We start from the raw sequence: 19013 nt of genomic DNA, 5'->3' as shown, positions 1-19013 counted from the left end.
AAAAAAAAAAAAAAAAAAAAAGATATATTGTTCTCTCTCTCTCTCTCTCTCTCTCTCTCTCACACACACACACACACACACACACACACTAGCTCAACCAAAATTTCCCCTTCTCCCCTCCAACTCCTTTTCCAGAAGAGGAATAAATTTCCCCAGGGCCAAACTATGTGGCAGAGGTGACCGGATGTGAAGGTAAGTGTACACTCACAGAAGCTAAAGAAGTCCCATGTTCCTCATACTGCCCTAGAGATGCCACTGACAATTTTTAATGGTATTTAACGGTACTGTGGTAAAGCAGAAAACTGCGATTGCCAGGCAGAACCCACAAGTTCTAACCGTACCAAGCCCTGAAGCAGCTCACCTTCTGGGAAGCAGAGCTTTGGTGAGGCATAGCCAAAGTGGCTCAGCCCTGTGCACAGCGGAGAGCTTGTCCCCTTGTGTGTGTCTCCTCCAGAGCACCATCCCATCCCAGGGCTACTTGAAGTGCCATTGCTTGTACTGTGTTTGGCATTCCTCAGCCTGGGCTCCACTCTGGACCTGCTTTTCCAGCCCTGAACCTCTGCTCAACACCAAGACTCTCTGCTCCACCCAGACTCCCTGCTGTTCCCAAAACAGGTTCTGTTGTTTTCCTCCTCCAGATCCAAAGCCATCTCCTCCCCCAAGCCTCCCTAGATTCCTCCCAGACAGATAGGGTGCTCCCCTCACGGAGCGGGCTCAGCCCTAACTTGACTCTCTTTTTGCATTGATCGTATTCTGCCTGTATTGAAAGTGTTCGTGCGCCCTCCATCCCCTGCCCCTGCCTTCTAACTGTAACCTCCCCGGTGGCACAAATGGGCCATGTCCCTCACATTATCCAGCACAGGACACAGTAAATATTAGCCAAGTCCTCAGGTTTCCAAGTACAAAATATTGCTCCTTTGAGACTCTCTATACCAGAGTTTGATAGCAGCTCTATTGACATTTGGGGCTGAACAACTCTTTGTTGTGGGGGCTGTTCTTTGTATTGTAATATGGCATCTACCCACTGGACGCCAAGAGTGGCCTCTTCCCTCCTCAACACGCTCCAGTTAAGAAATCTGAAAAAATGCTAGGCTGAGTCAAGAGGACTGCAAGTTCAAAGCCAGCCTCGGCAACAGCAAGGCGCTAAGCAACTCAGTGAGACCCTGTCTATAAAAATACAAAATAGGGCTGGGGATGTGGCTCAGTGGTTGAGTGCCCCTGAGATCAATTCCTGGTATTCCCTCCCCCCCCAAAAAAAAAGAAAGCTAAAAATACTTCCAGACATTGCTAAATGTTTCCTGGCGGGGCAGGGGGGGGCATTGACACTCCCAGTGGAGAACCACGGCTCTATTCCAAAAGTTCTTAAACCTGGTCACATGTTTAGATTCAGCATTTGAGTTATTAGGACCCAGATCCAAATACCAACTCTACCCACTCACTTTCCAACTCTCCACAAGTCATTTAAGTGCTTCGAGTCTCAGTGTCACCATATTAAAACACATAAAATAACCGGGTGCAGTGGTGCGAGCCTGAAATACAGCAACTAGGGAGGCTGAGGCAGGAGGATCACAAGCTCAACGCCAGCCTCAGCAACTTGGCGAGGACCTGTCTCAAAATAAAATATAAAAAGGGCTGGGATGTGGCTCAGTGGTTAAGTACCCCTGGGTTCAATCCCCAGTACCAAATATAACAATAATAATAAAACACATAAAATAACATTTATCACACGGACTTGCAAAGATTAAATGACCTACAACATTCATCTAGAAAGAGATTGTTAGCACAAAAGAACCAGGCTGGACACAAACTTCACATATCATTTCAGCCTTTTATTCAGGAACGATGGGCCCACTTTCCAGGTGGAAAATAAGTCACTGAACAAAGGAGGGGACTGGGCTTCTATAGGTTCTACTGAGAGGTGAGTTAGTTAATGAATGTGTCAGTTTGGGCACTCAGGAATTTGGGGTCTGTTTTACTGAGTGAAATGGGAGGGGGTTTGGGGTCAGCAGCCAGTATCTGGGATTTACTTACTGGAATGGATGGAGGGCACTGGTTGGTATCTGGAAAGGATTTGTTTAGCAAAGGATCAATGCTTTGGACATCTCCTCCCCAGGGTTTGTTTAATCACCAGGAAAGAATGTACTGGGGAAGGATCGACGCTCTCAATGTATGGCTTTCTGTCTCTCTCCCCTTTTCCCAGGCTTCACTATTTGAGGGGTTTGTCAGTTTCCATATCTAATAGAGGTCAATAAACAGACCAAGTGCAATTCGAAAACAGTTCCTAACACACGATTAACTGGGGAAGGCTCCCTGTGCCACCAAGTGTGGCTATCACAAATCACACGATGGACGGGGGCTGGGCTCCAGATTTGCTTCCAGCCAAGCAATTTTGCAATCCTGCCAAAGTCTGAGCCAATTCATAATGGAAGGAATGACACATCACACTGTCCAAAACAATTCTCAAAACAAAATCTGATCTTACTTTATCTTTTTTTTTTTTTTTTTTGGATACTGGGGATTGAACTTAATAACTGAGTCACATCCCAGGCCTTTTGCTAAACTTTGTATGTTTTAGACAGGATCTCACTAAGTTGCGTAGGGCCTTACTAAGTTGCTGAGGCTGGCTTTGAACTCCTGATCCTCCTGCCTTAGCCTCCCCAGCTGCTGGGATTATAAGTATGCACCACCGTACCTGGCTTTACTTTACCTTTGAAAATAACTACATCTGTGCTTTTCAATATGCTTTTCCCAGCAGAGAGGGAAGGAAAAAAAATGTGAGAGTATTAGGAAATAAATTACTTATAATAACAGATTATTTACTTCTTGTAATATTACTTATTTATAAAATTGCTTATAATAATACCTTACATGTATTAAGCACTCTATGTTGCCTGGCTCAGTGTGGCTCACGTCGGTAATCCCAGCAATTTGGGAGGCTGAGACAGGAAGCCAGCCTGGGCAGCTTAGACAGGCTCTGCTTCAAAATAAAAATAAAAAGGGCTGAGGTTGTAGCTCAGTGGTAAAGCACCCTAGGGTTCAATCCTCAATACTGCACATGTGCATGTGCATGCGCGAGCACACACACACACACACACACACCCTCCTGTGTTGCAGGCTTTGTTCTAAGCGCTCTACACAGACAGCATTAATTCACTTTGTCCTCATAGATCTAATGAATTTTTTTTCCTTTCATTTCTCATACTTTCAAAACTGTAAAAATAGATTTCCAGTATATCCTTCATCCACTTTTTTTAAAATATTTTTTTTAGTTATACATGGACACAATATCTTTATTTTGTTTATTTATTTTTGTGTGGAGCTGAAGATCGAACCCAGTACCTCACATGTGTGAGGCAAGTGCTCCACCACTGAGCCACAACCCCAGCCCTCCTTCATCCACTTTTTTCAAATAACTTCTTATATAACCATAATACGATTATAAAAATAGGAGATTGGCACTGATACAATAATGTTAACTAATTCACATTTAAATTTTTGTTAATTATCCCATGTATGTCCTTTTTCTAGTTCAGAGTTTGATTCAAGATCCTACGCTGAATAAAAGTGCTCTGTCTCCTTGGTATCCTCCAATCTAGGGTAGTTTCCCAGTCCTTCCTTCTTTCATACCTTGATGATGATGATGATGATGATGATAATAATAATAATAATAATAATAATAATAATAATAATAATAATAATGGTATTAGGGATTGAACCCACTGAGCCACATCCCCAGCCCTTTTTATTTTTTATTTTGAAATAGGGTCTCACTAAATTACTGAGGCTACTCTCTAACTTCCAATCCTCCAGACTCAGCCTCCCAAGTCACTGGGATCACAGGTGTGCACCCAGCCCTTGAGATTATTTTGAGGAATACTGGGCAGGTATTTTGCAAAATGTCTCCAGTTGGGTTCATCCAGTGCTTCCTCATGACTAAGTTCAGGTTATTCATTTGGGGCATGTGTCAGCTTTTCATCACTGTGATCAAAATACCTGACAAGAACAACTTAGAGGAGGAAAAGTTTATTTGGGGCTCACAGTTTCAGAAGTCTCAGCCCATGGCTGGCCAACTCCATTGCTCCCAGTCTGAGATGAAACAGAACATCATGGTGGAAGGGTACGGTGGTGGAAAGCTGTGAGCCTATGACAGCCAGGAAGAGGGGGGACAGAGAAAGAGGAGCCAGGGACAAGATATAGCCCAAAGCCACAGTGACTGACTTCCTCCAGCCACGTCCCACCTACTGACGGTTATCACTCAGTACTCAGCCGTCTATTCAAATTAGTAATCTACTGATGAGGTTCAGATCTCATAATCTAATCACGTCACCTCTCAACATTCCTGCACTGCCGGACACGTGAGTTTCTGAGAGGACACTCAAATCCAAATCATAACAGGGCAAAAATACCACAGAAGTGATGTGTCCTTCTCAGTACGCCACAGAAGGAGACTCAGCATGCGACCATCTCTCGTTGCTAGTGATGTTAATCAGTTAGGGTTGTGTCTGCTAGTTTTCTTGACTGTAAAGTTACAGTTTTCCCCCTTGTAATTAATAAGTGTCCTGTGGAGAGATACTTGAAGACTGCAAATATCCTACTCCTTATCATAATACTTTTACCCAATCAATAATTTTTTAAATTCATTAATGACTCTTACCTACAACGATGATTACTGTGGTGTTAACCACATAGTGATTTTTCATTTCTTTCATTTCCTTCATTTAGTCATTGGAATTCTACTATAAGAAAGAGCACCGGGCACAGTGGAGCGCACCTGTGATCCTAGGGAGCAGAGACTCGGGAGGCTGAGGCAGGAGTATCACAAGTTCAAGGCCAGCCTCAGCAACTTAGCAAGACCCTGTCTCAAAATAAAAAGTAAGAAAAGGACTGAGGATGTAGCTCAGTGGTAAAGCACCCCTGGGTTCAATCCCCAGTACAAGAAAGAAAAAGAGAGAGAAGCTATTCCTCCTCCTTTTACTGATTGATTCAATTATCTCTTTCCATCAGAATGGACTCATGGATATTTATGGGTTATAATCCATTACTATCATTATTTATTGTTATTCATATTGTACCTGAATTGGCCACTGGGGCTTCTTCAAGTCGACTTTTGTGATCTTTTAATATCCCCATTATTTTTTGAGCAGTTCTTGCTTTCTGACACTACAATATATTCTAGGCTCATCTTGTACTTTCTTACCCCAGCCCTGAAATCAGTCACTTCTATAGGGAACCCAGGTTCCTTTCATGGGAAAATGCTGTTTTACAAATGATGGGCAATACATACAAACTTTGCTAGTGGCTGCCATTACTTCTAGACTCTCTAATGGGCAGAGCTGGGAAATAACAACACTAATGTACTACATTTTACAAATCAGGTAAACGAGGCACAAATGAGTTAAGTAAGTTGGCTAAAATCACAAAGCAAATTTATAGTAGAACTGGGAAATCAAAATAGTGATAGATGTACCGCAATTCCTAACAAGTAACTTTTGCTGTTGTTGTTGTACTCTGGATTGAACCCAGGGGCACTTAACCACTGAGATAAGTCCCCAACCCTTTTTTTAACTTTATTTTTTTTTTTTCACTATCACCATATTACTTCCTGAGCCCCATAAATTCCAAGAAATATTTTTACTTTTTTTTTTTTAATTTTGAGAGGATCTTTCTAAATTGCTGAGACTGGCCTCAAATTTGTGATACTTCCACCTCAGCCTCCCAAATTGCTGGGATTACAGGTGTGTATCCCAACTAACAAGTAACTTTTTAACAAATAAATGCCTTTTAGCAGAAAGCCCCATATCTAATATTCCAGCATAGACACCATTTTTGAAAAATAACTAGAAGTCCACAGTAATAATCACAATAATAATCACCATGTACTGAAGGCCTGGCTGCACTCACGGTACCTCGTAATTCCTCAGAACTCTGCAAAATGGAGACCACTATTCTCATTTTATTCAAGGGAAATCGAGAATCAAGGAAGCAGAGGGACTTGTCTAGTTAAGTGACGAAGCCAGCCGCTAACCCCAGGTCTATCTGGATATAAAGGCTCTGTTTATTCCACGTATCATGGTTTCCCAAAACTAATTTTAGGTGAAACATAAATTCACATTTTTTTTTTACCTCAGTAATTACATGTTTGTTTTAATGGATATTAGAAAAAGATCTAAGCATGCATCAAGCCTGTAACTTCACAGATGATATCACACAGAATGAGACTGTTTTGTAAAATAAATTTAGAGGAAATATATGAAGTAGATAATAGTTGAGGTGGTAATAGAAAAAATCATAAATCCCAGTGGCTCAGGAGGCTGAGGCAGGAGGATTGCAAGTTCAAAGCCAGCCTCAGCAAATTAACAAGGCCCTAGAGAAAGAGAAAATCATAAAGATAGTCCCTAACTGCCTGAGGTTTGGAAGGCATAATACAACAATTCCAAGCAGCCTCATTTTCAGCTGTATGAGCCTAGCTTTCATATAGGGTCATGATAATAACAACAGACTAAGGATCTTGGACCTGGGTTTAACATTACCTTTGTGAACTTGGGCATTTCATTTGCTGTCATTGGGGCTCAGTTTCCTCATCCAAAAATAAAAAGAAATAGTGATTTAGTTCGTTATTATAGCCCTTTGAAAGCAATTTGATGATAATATCAAGAACCATAAGGCCAGCATAATGGCTCACACTGGCAATCCCAGCTATTCAGGAGGCTGAGGCAGGAGGATCACAAGTTTGAGGCCAGACCCAGCAACTTAAAGAGGCCCTAAGCAACTTAACAAGACTCTGTTTCTAAATAAATAAATAAATGGGGCTGGGGATGTAGCTCAATGCATGTAGCCCCATCCAAGTACTCCCACGTTCCATCCCAAGTACAGAAAGAAAGAAAGAAAGAAAGAAGAAACAAGAACTGTTCTTAAATTTCCACTAGTATTTCCACTTTGGGAACTCTCTTCCAATGAGAGAGATTTTTATTCTCTTTCCCAAGAAAATAATCCAAAATTTAGAAAAAGTTATAAAAGTGAAAAACTTTTGTCAGTGTCTAAACATAAAGCAACCTAAAGATTCAGCAATGGGAAAACAGTTAAGTAATTTGGAAAACAGACACTTGTTGCAGTCATTAAAAATATCTATTATGTGGGCTGGGGATGTGGCTCAAGCGGTAGCGCGCTCGCCTGGCATGCGTGCGGCCCGGGTTCGATCCTCAGCACCACATACAAACAAAGATGTTGTGTCTGCCAAAAGCTAAAAAATAAATATCAGAAATTCTCTCTCTCTCTCCCTATCTCTCTCTCTCACCTCTTCTCTTTAAAAAAAAAAAAAATATCTATTATGGGGCTGGGGTTGTGGCTCAGTGGGAGAGCACTTGCCTGCCATGTGTGAGGCCCTGGGTTCGATTCTCAGCAGCGCATATAAAATAAAATAAATAAAATAAAGGTCTATCATCACTAAAAAAAAATAAATTCTAAAAATATATCTATTATGAAGATGAAATATCATCATGCTCTATGAAGGGGGGTAGAAATCCGTTTGTGTACTGTGGTTATCCCTACATAAAGAAAACCATATATAGATCACACACCAAAATACCAACATTTAGTAAGAACAGTGAGTTTTTTGTTATATCTCAAAACTTTCTCCAATAGAGTTGTATTACATTTAGAATGAAAACCCTCCTCAATTAAGGGATTCAACTAAATGGTCTCTAAGATTCTTTCTTGCTCTTATATTGTGTGGGGTTTTTTGGTGGATCAAGGAGTAGAGGTCATGCACAAGTGAAATATGAGAAAAGGGTAGCCAGCCGAGGCTACGCCTGTTTACTTTTACAACTCTCTAAATAGCATGAGAACATTTGAAAACTAGCACTTGGGGAAATGATGTAACACCCTCCATCTGTGTAGCAGAAAGGGCACAAGTCTGGGAAATAGGAACCTGAATTGGACCAGACGATCTCTAAGGGCCCTCTCCAAATTAAATTGTCCAGCCACTCATTTGAACAAACGTTTACCAAATGCCTGCCGTGTGCCAGGAGCAAAGTAGCTGAATGACTACTGAACTGTTGGTTCTAAGTCTAGTGATGGAGAATGATTTTGTTTTAGGATCAGCATAACAAAATTTCATAGATGGGGCGGTGGCTTAGACAACAGAAATTTATATTCTCACAGTTCTGGAGGTTGGAAATCCAAGGTCAGAGGTTCCGCAGGTTTGGTTCTTCTACTTGGCCTGCAAATGGTTGCTGTCTTAGTTTGGGCTGCTATGACAAATCACCACAGGTTGAGTGGCTTATAAACAACAGGAGTTTATTCCACAGTTCTGGAGGCAGGACTTCTGAGATCAGAGTGTCAGTATGATTAGGTTCTGATAAGGGTCCTCTTCCAGGTTGCACAGAGTTAGCTTCTTGTGTCTTCACATGACAGAAAGAGTGAGAAAACCCTCTGGGTTCCCTTTTATAAGGGCACTAATCCCATTCATGAGGGCCGTACCTTCATGACCTAATTATTTCCCAAAGACTTCACTTCCTGATACATTGAGTATTAAGATTTCAACATACACACTTCACGGGACACGAACATTCAGTTCATAATAGCCACCTTCTTACTGGATCCTTGCAGGGCCATTCTGCTGTGTACACACACTCCTGTGTGTCCAAATCTTATCTTCTTAAAAGGACATGGCTCAGTGAGTTAGGGCCCACCAAACAATCTTATTTTAACCTAATCAGCTCTTTAAGGACCCCATCTCCAAAAAACAGACATTCAGAGATACTGGAAGTTATGAGTCTTAATCCCAATGACTTGGGAGACTGAGACAGGAGGATCAAGAGTTCAAAGCCAGCCTCAGCAACAGTTAGGTACTAAGCAACTCGGTGAGACCCTGTCTCTAAATAAATACAAAATAGGGCTGGGGATGTGGCTCAATAGTCGAGTGCCCCAGAGTTCAGTCCCCAGTACCCACCCCCCAAAAAGACAAAGGCAACCCTGTGAAGGCATAATCGACTCCAACAGGAAATATTGCTGTACAGAGTGCACTCTGCAGAGGATGTATCCTCTGGGCTCAGCACCTTATTGTTTTGATTCCCTCCGCTAGCCCCTCCTCCGAGAGCTGGTGAGAATCTCAAGTCTATAAGCCATCATCCTTGATTGTCAGAAAACTATTTTAAAGCCAGGTGTAGTTGGCACAAGCCCATAGTCCCACCCATTTGGGAGACTAAGGCAGGAGGACTGCTTGAGTCCAGGAGTTCAAAGTCAACCTGGGCAACACAGTAAGACCCTGTCTCAAAAATATATAAATTTTAAAGCTGAGCACAATGTTACACGCCTGTAATCCCAGTAGCTCAGGAGGCTGAGGCAGGAGGATGGTGAGTTCAAAGCCAGCCTCAGCAAATTTTCGAGGCCCTAAGCAACTTAGCAAGACCCTGTCTCTCAATAAAATATTAAAAAAAAAAAAGCGCTAGGGATGTCATTCAGTGGTTAAGCGCCCCTAGGTTCAGTCCCCAGTAGCAAAACAAAAAAAGATAGATAGACAGACAGATAGATAGATAGATATTATCACAATAAAATCAGCTTGGATAGAGGCCAAAAGCGGAGTGTGTTTGTTCCAGAGGAACACATGCAAATACCATCCTCGTATAGTTTGAACTGGAATTGTGAATCCAAACACAGTAATTTGGAGGTCAGGTGGAAATCTTGGTTAATGGAATAATGAGATCCTTGTTTTCACTCCTGAAGTCATGAGGATTTGAACGTAGGGGACAAGGAGAGGGTGTACAGTCCTGATAACCCCTAAGCTTTTGTCCTCTCTTCCATCAGAGTCCTTTCTTTCTGCACCAACCTTCAGCTCAGCTTTTCTCTAAGCCAGATTTTAAAACTCTTATTCTTTATCCATTTAAAACACTCCTCTCTTGAAGAACCCTAGATCCCCAGAGCAAATAAAGAGATGAAACGGAAATTCTTGACCTAGGTAGCACAATAGGGGATTTCTGTTGGCCCCTTCCCTTTCCGGTGCCTGGAAGTGACCTGTTTCCTTCCAACAGGGGTCGCCAGAGGCAACAGGGACCAACGCCAGGCTTCTGGGAGGAGGCTCCTGAAAGGCAGCCAAGAATGTGAGTGCAAAGGTCAGTAACTCAGCATGGACACAGCCCTGGCACCACAGTGACCCCAGCTCTCCCCCTGGAGCCCCTCTGAGAGCAGGGCAGATGTTCTCCGAGCTGACCTCAGCATCCAAAACACGCAGCACCCTTGCCAGCTTGCTTTCTGAGTTTCGGGCAAGAACTGGACTCCTCCAAGGCCTAGTGGGGAGCTGGCCAAAATTCAGGCTGTCCTCTTCCCCTTCCTCTTTACCCCAAAAAATCTAGGGCTGTCTTCCAAAAGGATTGTCACATTTTCCTGGCTTTCCAAAAGCATCCTAGATCCTATTCTCAGCCTCATTGAACTCACAAAAAAAAAAAAAAAAAAAAAAAACTGAAAACAGAGATAAAATGATTTGCCCAAGGTATAGCAGCCCTCCAAAGATAATGCCTACGTGCATGAATGATTCTGTCAAAATAAACCCAACTATTATGTATAACTATAATGCACTAATTAAAAAAAAAGAAAAAAAAGATATTGCCAGGCTCAGTGATGCACACTTGTAATCCCAGTGGCTTAGGAGGCTGAGGCAGGAGGATCACAAATTCAAAGTCAGCCTCAGCCATTTAGTGAGGCCCTAAGCAACTCAATGAGACCCTGTCTCTAAATAAAATATTTAAAAGGTCTGGGGATGTGGCTCAGTGGTTGAGCACCCCTGGGTTCAAGTCCCTAGTACAAAAAAAAGATAATGCCTAGATCTTACTGTTCATTCTGTGATTTTCCCAATGCTATCTCCCTCTAAACCAAATCTTTAGAAGTCAGTAAAACAGTTCATAAATCCTGGTGTTCAAATAGCTGGAGGTTTCCAGCTGTTCTGCGTTGACCCCTCTCCCCACCCCCACTGCAGTGTAGAAAAGGAAACGTCCCCCCCCGCCCCCCCTCCCTACTTCCCAACGCACCGACCCTCCTGTCTGAGCAGCAGCCTGTTATTTCAGATTGGTTCCTGAGAGCCTCTAAGAAAAAACCCATGACAGCAGCCGGGCTGCCAAAGAAGCGATGTCCCTGTGATCATTCTACAGTCAGCGTGAAGAAAACCAGTAAGTTTCAACAAACTGGCCTTCCTTAAACCAAAGTCACGCCTGGATGTCACTAGGGATGGAGCAGAGGCTGAGAACAGAAGAGGAGTGGACGCCAGGAAGGAAAAGCACACGTCTGGGCCCTGGGTCCTCAATGCCGACCTGTGAAGAAAGAAGAAGACAGGGAAAGCAGGGTACAGCCACCTGGTCCTGGAAAGGGTTAGCCAAATTCCTAGGTTTTAGGCCTTCCATGCTTATCAAAGTGGAGGGAGAAGGGGTATTAGGATCTGATCATTGATTCCTGAAGATGACACCAGTGTTAGGGTCAACAGAATATGACTCCTCCCCTGCCTAGGGAGGCTGGTTTGGGTTTGGTTAGTTTGGGGGATGAGATCTTGTCTTGTTGCTCAGACACACAATCTCCTGCCTCAGCCTCCCGAGTAGCCAGGATTACATGGTTGTGCCACCACACACAACTAGTCTAGTAGGTTTTAAGAATTATCAAGAATGGGATAAATCTGGATCCTTATACTCTCTTGATGGAAGTGAATTTGGCAGTACCTATAAAATTTTAAAATGAGTATACCTTCTGACCAGTAATCATATTTCGAGAAATATGATTATTAAAGATATTAAAGAAATTATTAAAGATACATATGTAAACCAGATATAGTGGCACAGGACTGTAATCCTGGCTACTTGGGAGACAGAAACAGGAGGCTCACAAGTTCAAGGTCAGCCTCAGCAATTTAGTGAGATCTTATCTCAAAATGAAAAGGGGTGGAGGTGTATCTCAGTGATAGTGCATCCCCGGGTTGAATCCCCAGCACCAAAAAACAAAACAAAGCAAAAAAAAAAAAAAAAAAAAAAAAAAAAAAAAAAAAAAAAAANNNAAAAAAAAAAAAAAAAAAAAAAAAAAAAAAAAAAAAAGATATATGTACAAAAACTACAGTAGTATTTTTCTTGAAAAATAAATGTGGGTAAATGTTCATCAAATAAAATTGGGCAAATCTGCAGCTGTCAAAAATAATGAGGTAAATTATAATACATTGACTGAAAAGAAATTCATGATATATTAAGTAAAAAAATAAGTTTAAGTTGATTTGAGGGGCTGGGGTTGTGGCTCAGAGTAGAGCACTCAACTACCATGTGTAAGGTACCAGGTTCGACCTTCAGCACCACATAAAAATAAAATAAAGATATTGTGTCCACCTATAACTAAAAAATGAATATTTTTTAAAAATGTGAATTTGAAAGACAAATTCATAAGAAGGAAGGATTTTGTAAACAGAATACAAAATGTACAAACCATAAAGGAAGAGATTGATAAACCTGATTTCATTGAAATTTTAAATTTTTAATTATCAAAATAATACAATGACAAACTACAGAGTTGGAGATGATATCTGCAACATATATAACCCACAGAGGATTAGTACTGCCATGTGCCATGGCGCACGCCTGTAATCCCAGTGACTCGGGAGGCTGAGGCAGGAGGATTGCAAGTTCAAGGCCAGCCTCAGCAACTTATCAAGACCATAAGCAATTTAGTAAGACCCTGTCTCTAAATTAAACAAAAAGAAGAAAGAAGAAAACAAAACAAAAAAGATTAGTATTTAGTACTGAGAATACATAAAATATTCACACAAATCAACAACAAGAAGGCAGGCAATACAATGGATAGGTTAAAAGAGTTAAATAGTCACTTCTCAGATAAGGAAATCCAAATAGCTAACAAACATGTGAAATGACACTCAAACTTATTATTGGAAAAATGTAAATTAAATTCCAAACAAGATCATCACTGTTTCATCAGCAAATTGGCAAAAACTTTAAAGTCTGACAAGTTTAAGTGTTGCCAGAGAGTAGAGCAAAGAAACTCTCAGATGCTGCTAATGGGAGTGTAAGTTGGTAAATCACTTTGAAAAACATTGATGGTTATTTTCTAAACTTTAAACTATGTGGCCAAGCAATTTCACTATCAGGTATATACTCAAAAGTACACCAGGAGACGTGTATGACAATTTCATAGCAGCATTGCCATAACTACCCTAAACTGGAAACTGACCAAATGTCCATTGACAGTAGAATGAATAGGTAAGTCATAATACATTAGAATATTTGTGTGCACACGCGTACACACACATCAGCGTGAATGTACAATCCCTAACAATATAAATAAATCTTGCCCCCATAATTTTGAAGGAAGAAAACAAGACACAGGGAGTAACTACAGTATGTTTTTGTGTACTGTCTTTATTTTACTTTATTTATTTTATTTTATTTTATTTTTGGTAGTGGAGATTGAATCCAGGGGCATTTAACCACTGAGCCACACCCTCAGCCCTTTAACGTTTTATTTAGAGACAGGGTCTCGATAAGTTGCTTAGGGCCTCTCTAAGTTGGTGAGGCTGGCTTTGAACTCCCAATCCTCCTGCTTCAGCCTCCCAAGCTGCTGGGATGACAGGTGTGCGCCACTGTGGGAGACCAACCTTACACGACTGAGTCACACTCCCCGGCTGGGTCTTGAGGAGCTCTGAGGTGCTCGGTTGAAGAAATGTGGCAGAGCTTTCCCCACCCTTCTTGGGTCCGAGGGTCGAGGGTCGGTGTCTCGTGCATGGGTGTGTCTTGCTACAGCCCCATGGGTTTGTAATATAACCCCTTTCCCTGTTTAAGATAGAATCTTCCATGGAAGATTACTGTGCCCTTGGGTGTGGCCTACCCAGGTGTCAGTCAACCTGCTGACAGTGGACATCATGAAGATACTCAGCCCCTGAAACCTGACCCCTTGCCTCATTTGAATAGCTTCTCCTCAATAAAAGGGGTCAGCCGTGCTCTCGCTCTCTCTCTTCCTGTGGACCCTTAGGGTCAGAGGAGCCGTCACAGCCACCCCAAAGAAAAAGGTATTGTGTCTCTTGTGTGGTTATTTTGCGCAGCCCAGTTTAACTGGAGTGACCCCTGAGCCTTTTAGTCGCGAGAACAGAAACCCGGCACGCCACCATGCCCAGCCATCATGTACTGTCTTATTCCATTTGGACTGCTATAACCAAATACCATGGATGGGATGGTTATAAACAACAGAAATTTATTTCTTACAGTTCTGGAGATTGGGAAGCCCAAGATCAAGGTGTTAGTAGATTCAGGGTCTGCTGAGGGCCCACTTTCTGCTGTATAGATGATGGCTCCTAGCTGTGTCCTCACATGGCAGAAGGGACGAATCAGCTCTCTTGGCCTCTTTTATACGGGCACTAATCCCACTTATGAGAGTTCTGCCTCTATACATAACTTTATGAATTTCTACACATGTATAATATTGTTTATAATAAAATATTTGTTCAGGGTGAAGGGCAAAGCAATACATATGGCATAATTTTTTATTTTTTAAACTAAACTATTATGTTTATTAAAAGATTTGGGAAAATATTTGACAAACTTTTAATGATGGTTAGCTCTAAGGAGGAGGGTATAGTGTTGAGGTTATAGGAAGCCTTTTGCTTTTTGCTGGATACATTTTTTTCATTTAAATATTTTCCACTGTACAAGTCTTACTCTTATAATTTTAAAAGCACTCATAAGCCAGGTGCACACACCTGTAATCCCAGCAGCTTGGGAAGCTGAAGCAGGAGGACCTTGAGTTCAAAGACAGCTTCAGCAACTTAGCAAGGCACTTAGCAACTCAGCAAGACCCTGTCTCTAAGTAAAATATTTAAAAGGGCTGGGGATGTGGCTCAGTGGTTAAGCACCCCTGGGTTCAATTCTCAGTATCAAAAAAAAAAAAGCACTCATAAAAATTCAATTTTAGGGCTGGGGTTATGGCTCAGTGGTAACGTGCTTGCCTAGCATTCAAGAGGCAGTGGGTTCGATTCTCAGCACCACATACAAATAAATAAAATAAATGTCCATCAACAACTAAAAAAAATAAATTAAAAAAATAAATTTTTAAACATGCTTTTAACATTGACCCCCCCTTTATTTGTACCCTAGGACACCGAAGGCACCACAGGAAGTCAAACAAGCATTCCAGAGCCTGCCGGCAATTTCTCCAACGATGTCAATTAGAAAGCTTTGCTCTGCCCTTGTAAGAGCTCTGAGATGAGAGCCTTCTCTCCACAAATTCTCAGCCAAAAAGGCAGTGGACCCAAAGCATGTTCTTATTCTTCCCCACTCCCTGTCCCCCCACCTCCACCATCATTCCAGTCCTATCAGATGGCACTTTTTCCAACATCATGGATTATTGCTCCCTCTAGTGCAGCCTCCTCTTGCCAGTCTTTTTCTGTGCCCTCCCTTACCTGGGCTTCAGCTTAACTATGTGAAAGGATCTAGGAAACCCCACTCTCCTTGCTGGTCTCACTTATCATTAAATACCACCTGGAAAGTAGCAAACAGAAATCAATAAATGTTTTTAAATGTACTAGGTCAAAATCATTTCTTCTAAATGGGGTCTGACAACTCACATTGAATCCAGATGACTCACTTTACCCTGTTCATGCCAAACCCAACCCGGATTCTCCACCTACTTCTCCCTGCTCATGACCCTCAATCTTTCTCCACTGCCCAACTTTTTATTCTTTCACTCAATCAACAAACCTTTCTGAAGTAAGAGTAGGTGGAGCAAAGCAGGTATAGCCATGAATCAGACATTGTCTTATTAAGGAACAATGTAGGTTAAAAAAAGTCACAGTTTCCTAGCATATAGGCGGCCTTCAGTATTTATGATTGCTATCATCATCATCAATAGCCATTGTATTCTGTTTTCTAGAATGATGGTGTGGAGGATCTCCAATGCTATTCAAAAGAGCTTCAAGTTGTAAAAATGGGAGGACCTCATGGGGTTTTCTTAGTAAGGATGTGAAATCACTATAAAAAGATTAAACTGGTAACCACTTTTAAGAATGAATAAAGATGGGGCTGGGGATGTGGCTCAAGCGGTAGCACGCTCGCCTGGTATGCGTGCGGCCCGGGTTCGATCCTCAGCACCACATACAAACAAAGATGTTGTGTCCGCCGAAAACTAAAATAAATAAATAAATAAATATTAAAAAAAAAAAAGAATGAATAAAGAGGGAAAATGTATTACAAGTATAGAGACTGCCTCCCCCTTTAGCTCTTTCCTCAAACATCAGAAGGGGGGGGTATCAAGGAACACTCATCCAGAATCTGGTTTCTATCACCCCAGATGAAACAGAAGACTAAATTGGGATGCTATGCTTGCCTTATGAGAAAGTACATTTCAACTGGGTATTGAGTGGGGTGGGGCTCTATTTATGACACAAGAGGGCAAGCCCCTCCCTCTGGTAAGAGAGTGCTGGGCACACAGCTTCTTCCTGTTCCTAATCCCTCCCACCCAAAGTAGAAGGCACAAAGTGTATCACTTGGCCCAGGAGTGGGGAGCCAGCAGGGATCCACCCCCTAGCCAGATGCCTTAAAATGAAAGACCAGGGATGCCAGGATGAAGGGCAATGGCATCATGACAGATCCGTGAAGAGGGAGGCCTGGGGTTGGGGGAGCCAGGAGGATGAAACCTGGAAGATCAGCATCTCCCATGAGGGAAATAACAACAGTGGAACCAGGTTCTAAGTCAGTATCCATGTCAGACTGGGAACCTGAGCCACACCAGAAACCTATAACCCAGCCAGAGCCCTCAGCCAACTCAGGATTGAAACCTCAGCACGAATCCAATACCCAACAGGAGTTTGCATCACAGCAAAGACGCCTCACCCAGCAGGAGCCCCTTGCCCCAAATGAAGCTGAATTCCAGCAAGAAACTAGAGCCCAACAAAAATCTGCTTTGCACCTGAAATTTCTTACACTACAGAAATCACCCTCCACCCCACTACAGAAATCACCCTCCACCCAAAAGGTGTACGCCAAACAACAGGAAGCTGCCTCTCAGCAAGGACATGGGCCAGGACAAGCGTGTACAACTCAACAGGAACCAGAATTGAGAGACAGAGATGTAGCCCAGTCAGGATCTAGACCATCTCTAGCTCAACAAGATGCAGAATTAACACCTACCACCCAGGCTATCCCTGGACTCAAAAAGAGACCATCTGTCCAGGCTGAATTTACATCCCAAGAAAGAACTGAACAGTCAGACCACACAGCCCAGCAAGTACCTCCAACCCAGCAAACCAAATCCAGGAAGGGATTTTTGACTGAGTGGAAATTTCTAACAAGACTGTACGAAGTCACTACACAGCAAGTAACTCAAGAACAGAAGACATTTTTTGAACGCCTCACAGATTATGACTTAGAATCAAATGGGAGGCCATCTTCAGAGACAGATCCGCCAAGTATGAGGGATGGAACAAGCACCCCAGAAATGAAGCCAGCCTTCAAAAAGATACCTGATTATGATTATGAAGCCATGTCAGGATACCATGGGACACCATTACATGGAAAGAAAACCAGTGCCCAGAATCACAGGCACTACCAGGATACAGGTGAGTCAAACTTAGATCTGGAGTCTCTCAAGGTCAGTCATCCATTTATTTAAGAAATACTAAGAATTTACCATATGTCAGATTAGCTCAGCTCATCCTTCAACAATTCTAAGAGATAAAGCTCAATTATCCCCATTTTATGAAGATCAACATTCTCATCTTAATCATAAGGAAAGATCTTGTACAAGATGGTACAGTTAGGAAGCCCCAAGCCCAAGATTCGAGCCAGGGCCTGACTTTCTCACCTGCTGCCTCCCTAGGGAGGATTTGGGAGTAAATCAAATAGAGGTAGGAAAGAGCCATCTCCCTCCCAGTATTCATCTATCCATCCACAAAAACTGACCAGAGAGCCAGCTCTGGGGCAGAAACTGCTATAAGCACCAGTAATACAAGGGTGTCTGTAGACCTTACCCTCCTGAATTTCCATGCAGTCTAGGCCCAACAACCAGACATTCATGACCTCAGTGTGCCTGACCTCTGCTACCAGGGAGGCACTTGCTCTCCTTCCAGCTACCTCCATAGGGTTCAGCCAGGCTGAATGGCCCTGAGGCTGAGTTCTCAAGAAGGAGGAACCTGGGAGACAAAAACCATGGCCACCAGTTTCCCTGGCAAGGTCAAGGAATAATGGAAAGAAAGCTGGGGAACGGTATCAGCAAGTATTGGGCGCAAAACTTTCTGGAGCTCCTCGGAAGCAGACAATAGTGACTCCCGGATGCAGGCTCCAGCTCTAGAGCTCCGGCCCTCATCTTCCTCCCCTTTAGGCTCAAAACCCAGCGGTGGAGAAGGGGGGATGCAAATTTTATCCAGGGAATTGGGGGTTACTTGTTGAGGTATCATCAGTTGGGGGTGGAATGCAGCCCTAATCCTTAAGCTGAGGGCATGTTGGCCATGGTCTGGAGCAGAGGGGCTGGGCCGAGCCTCTCAGAGCTGAGAATTAGGTACACTTTGGAAGGAAGAAAGGCAGCATGCAAATAAGTGGTCTGAGGCCTGCTTTTTCCAGGGCGAAGGATAAAAGTCTCTCTAGGCCTCCAGATCCCTGTGCCACGCCACGCTTGCTGACTAGGCTGCTTCTCTATAGGCGCCCGTGGCCGTTGGCCACGTGCACTTGAGCAAGCCTCGTGCCTCCAGTTTCCCACCTTTTCCTAGGGAGGCGCGCTCCTCCTACTTCCCTTCCTCTCAGGGATTCAACCCCTTGCCTTAAGTGGTGTGCGTGCTCCAAGTACTCGACCTTCCTCCTCCCCTCCATTCTTCCGGGGGAGGAGGAGGGCAAGGGGGAAAAAAAAAAAAAAAGAGCGAGAAAGAGAGAAATACTAGGACTAGGAGACAGAGGAGGGAAGGAGGGGCTTCTTCCTCAACAGCTCTCAGGCACAACCACGCCTCCAGTGCGGGCCCTGCCTGGGTTTTGAGTTGCGAAGGACCTGGCCCACCCCCC

At 42.9% G+C, this 19013-nt stretch overlaps 2 protein-coding genes across 2 annotated transcripts in view; both read left to right on the top strand.

The window, feature by feature from the left end:
- The window catches only part of Cxcl17 (C-X-C motif chemokine ligand 17), a 17118-nt gene extending 1569 nt beyond the window's left edge, over positions 1 to 15549 (top strand). Inside the window, exons 2-4 of the mRNA XM_015496800.2 lie at positions 10029 to 10109; positions 11058 to 11159; positions 15123 to 15549. Coding sequence (XP_015352286.1) covers positions 10029 to 10109; positions 11058 to 11159; positions 15123 to 15220 — 281 coding nt within the window. The 3' untranslated portion in view covers positions 15221 to 15549. The remainder of the gene's footprint in view (positions 1 to 10028; positions 10110 to 11057; positions 11160 to 15122) is intronic.
- A 1104-nt stretch (positions 15550 to 16653) lies between these two features.
- The window catches only part of Lipe (lipase E, hormone sensitive type), a 19699-nt gene continuing 17339 nt past the window's right edge, over positions 16654 to 19013 (top strand). The window contains exon 1 of the mRNA XM_015496799.2: positions 16654 to 17581. Coding sequence (XP_015352285.2) covers positions 16654 to 17581 — 928 coding nt within the window. The remainder of the gene's footprint in view (positions 17582 to 19013) is intronic.

The sequence above is a fragment of the Marmota marmota genome, unplaced genomic scaffold (genome assembly GCF_001458135.2).
Source record: "Marmota marmota marmota unplaced genomic scaffold, marMar, whole genome shotgun sequence".
In the NCBI taxonomy this organism is placed as follows: Eukaryota; Metazoa; Chordata; class Mammalia; order Rodentia; family Sciuridae; genus Marmota; species Marmota marmota.
The sequence above is the reverse complement of the archived record's forward strand: the minus strand, read 5'-3'. Positions and strand labels throughout refer to the sequence as shown.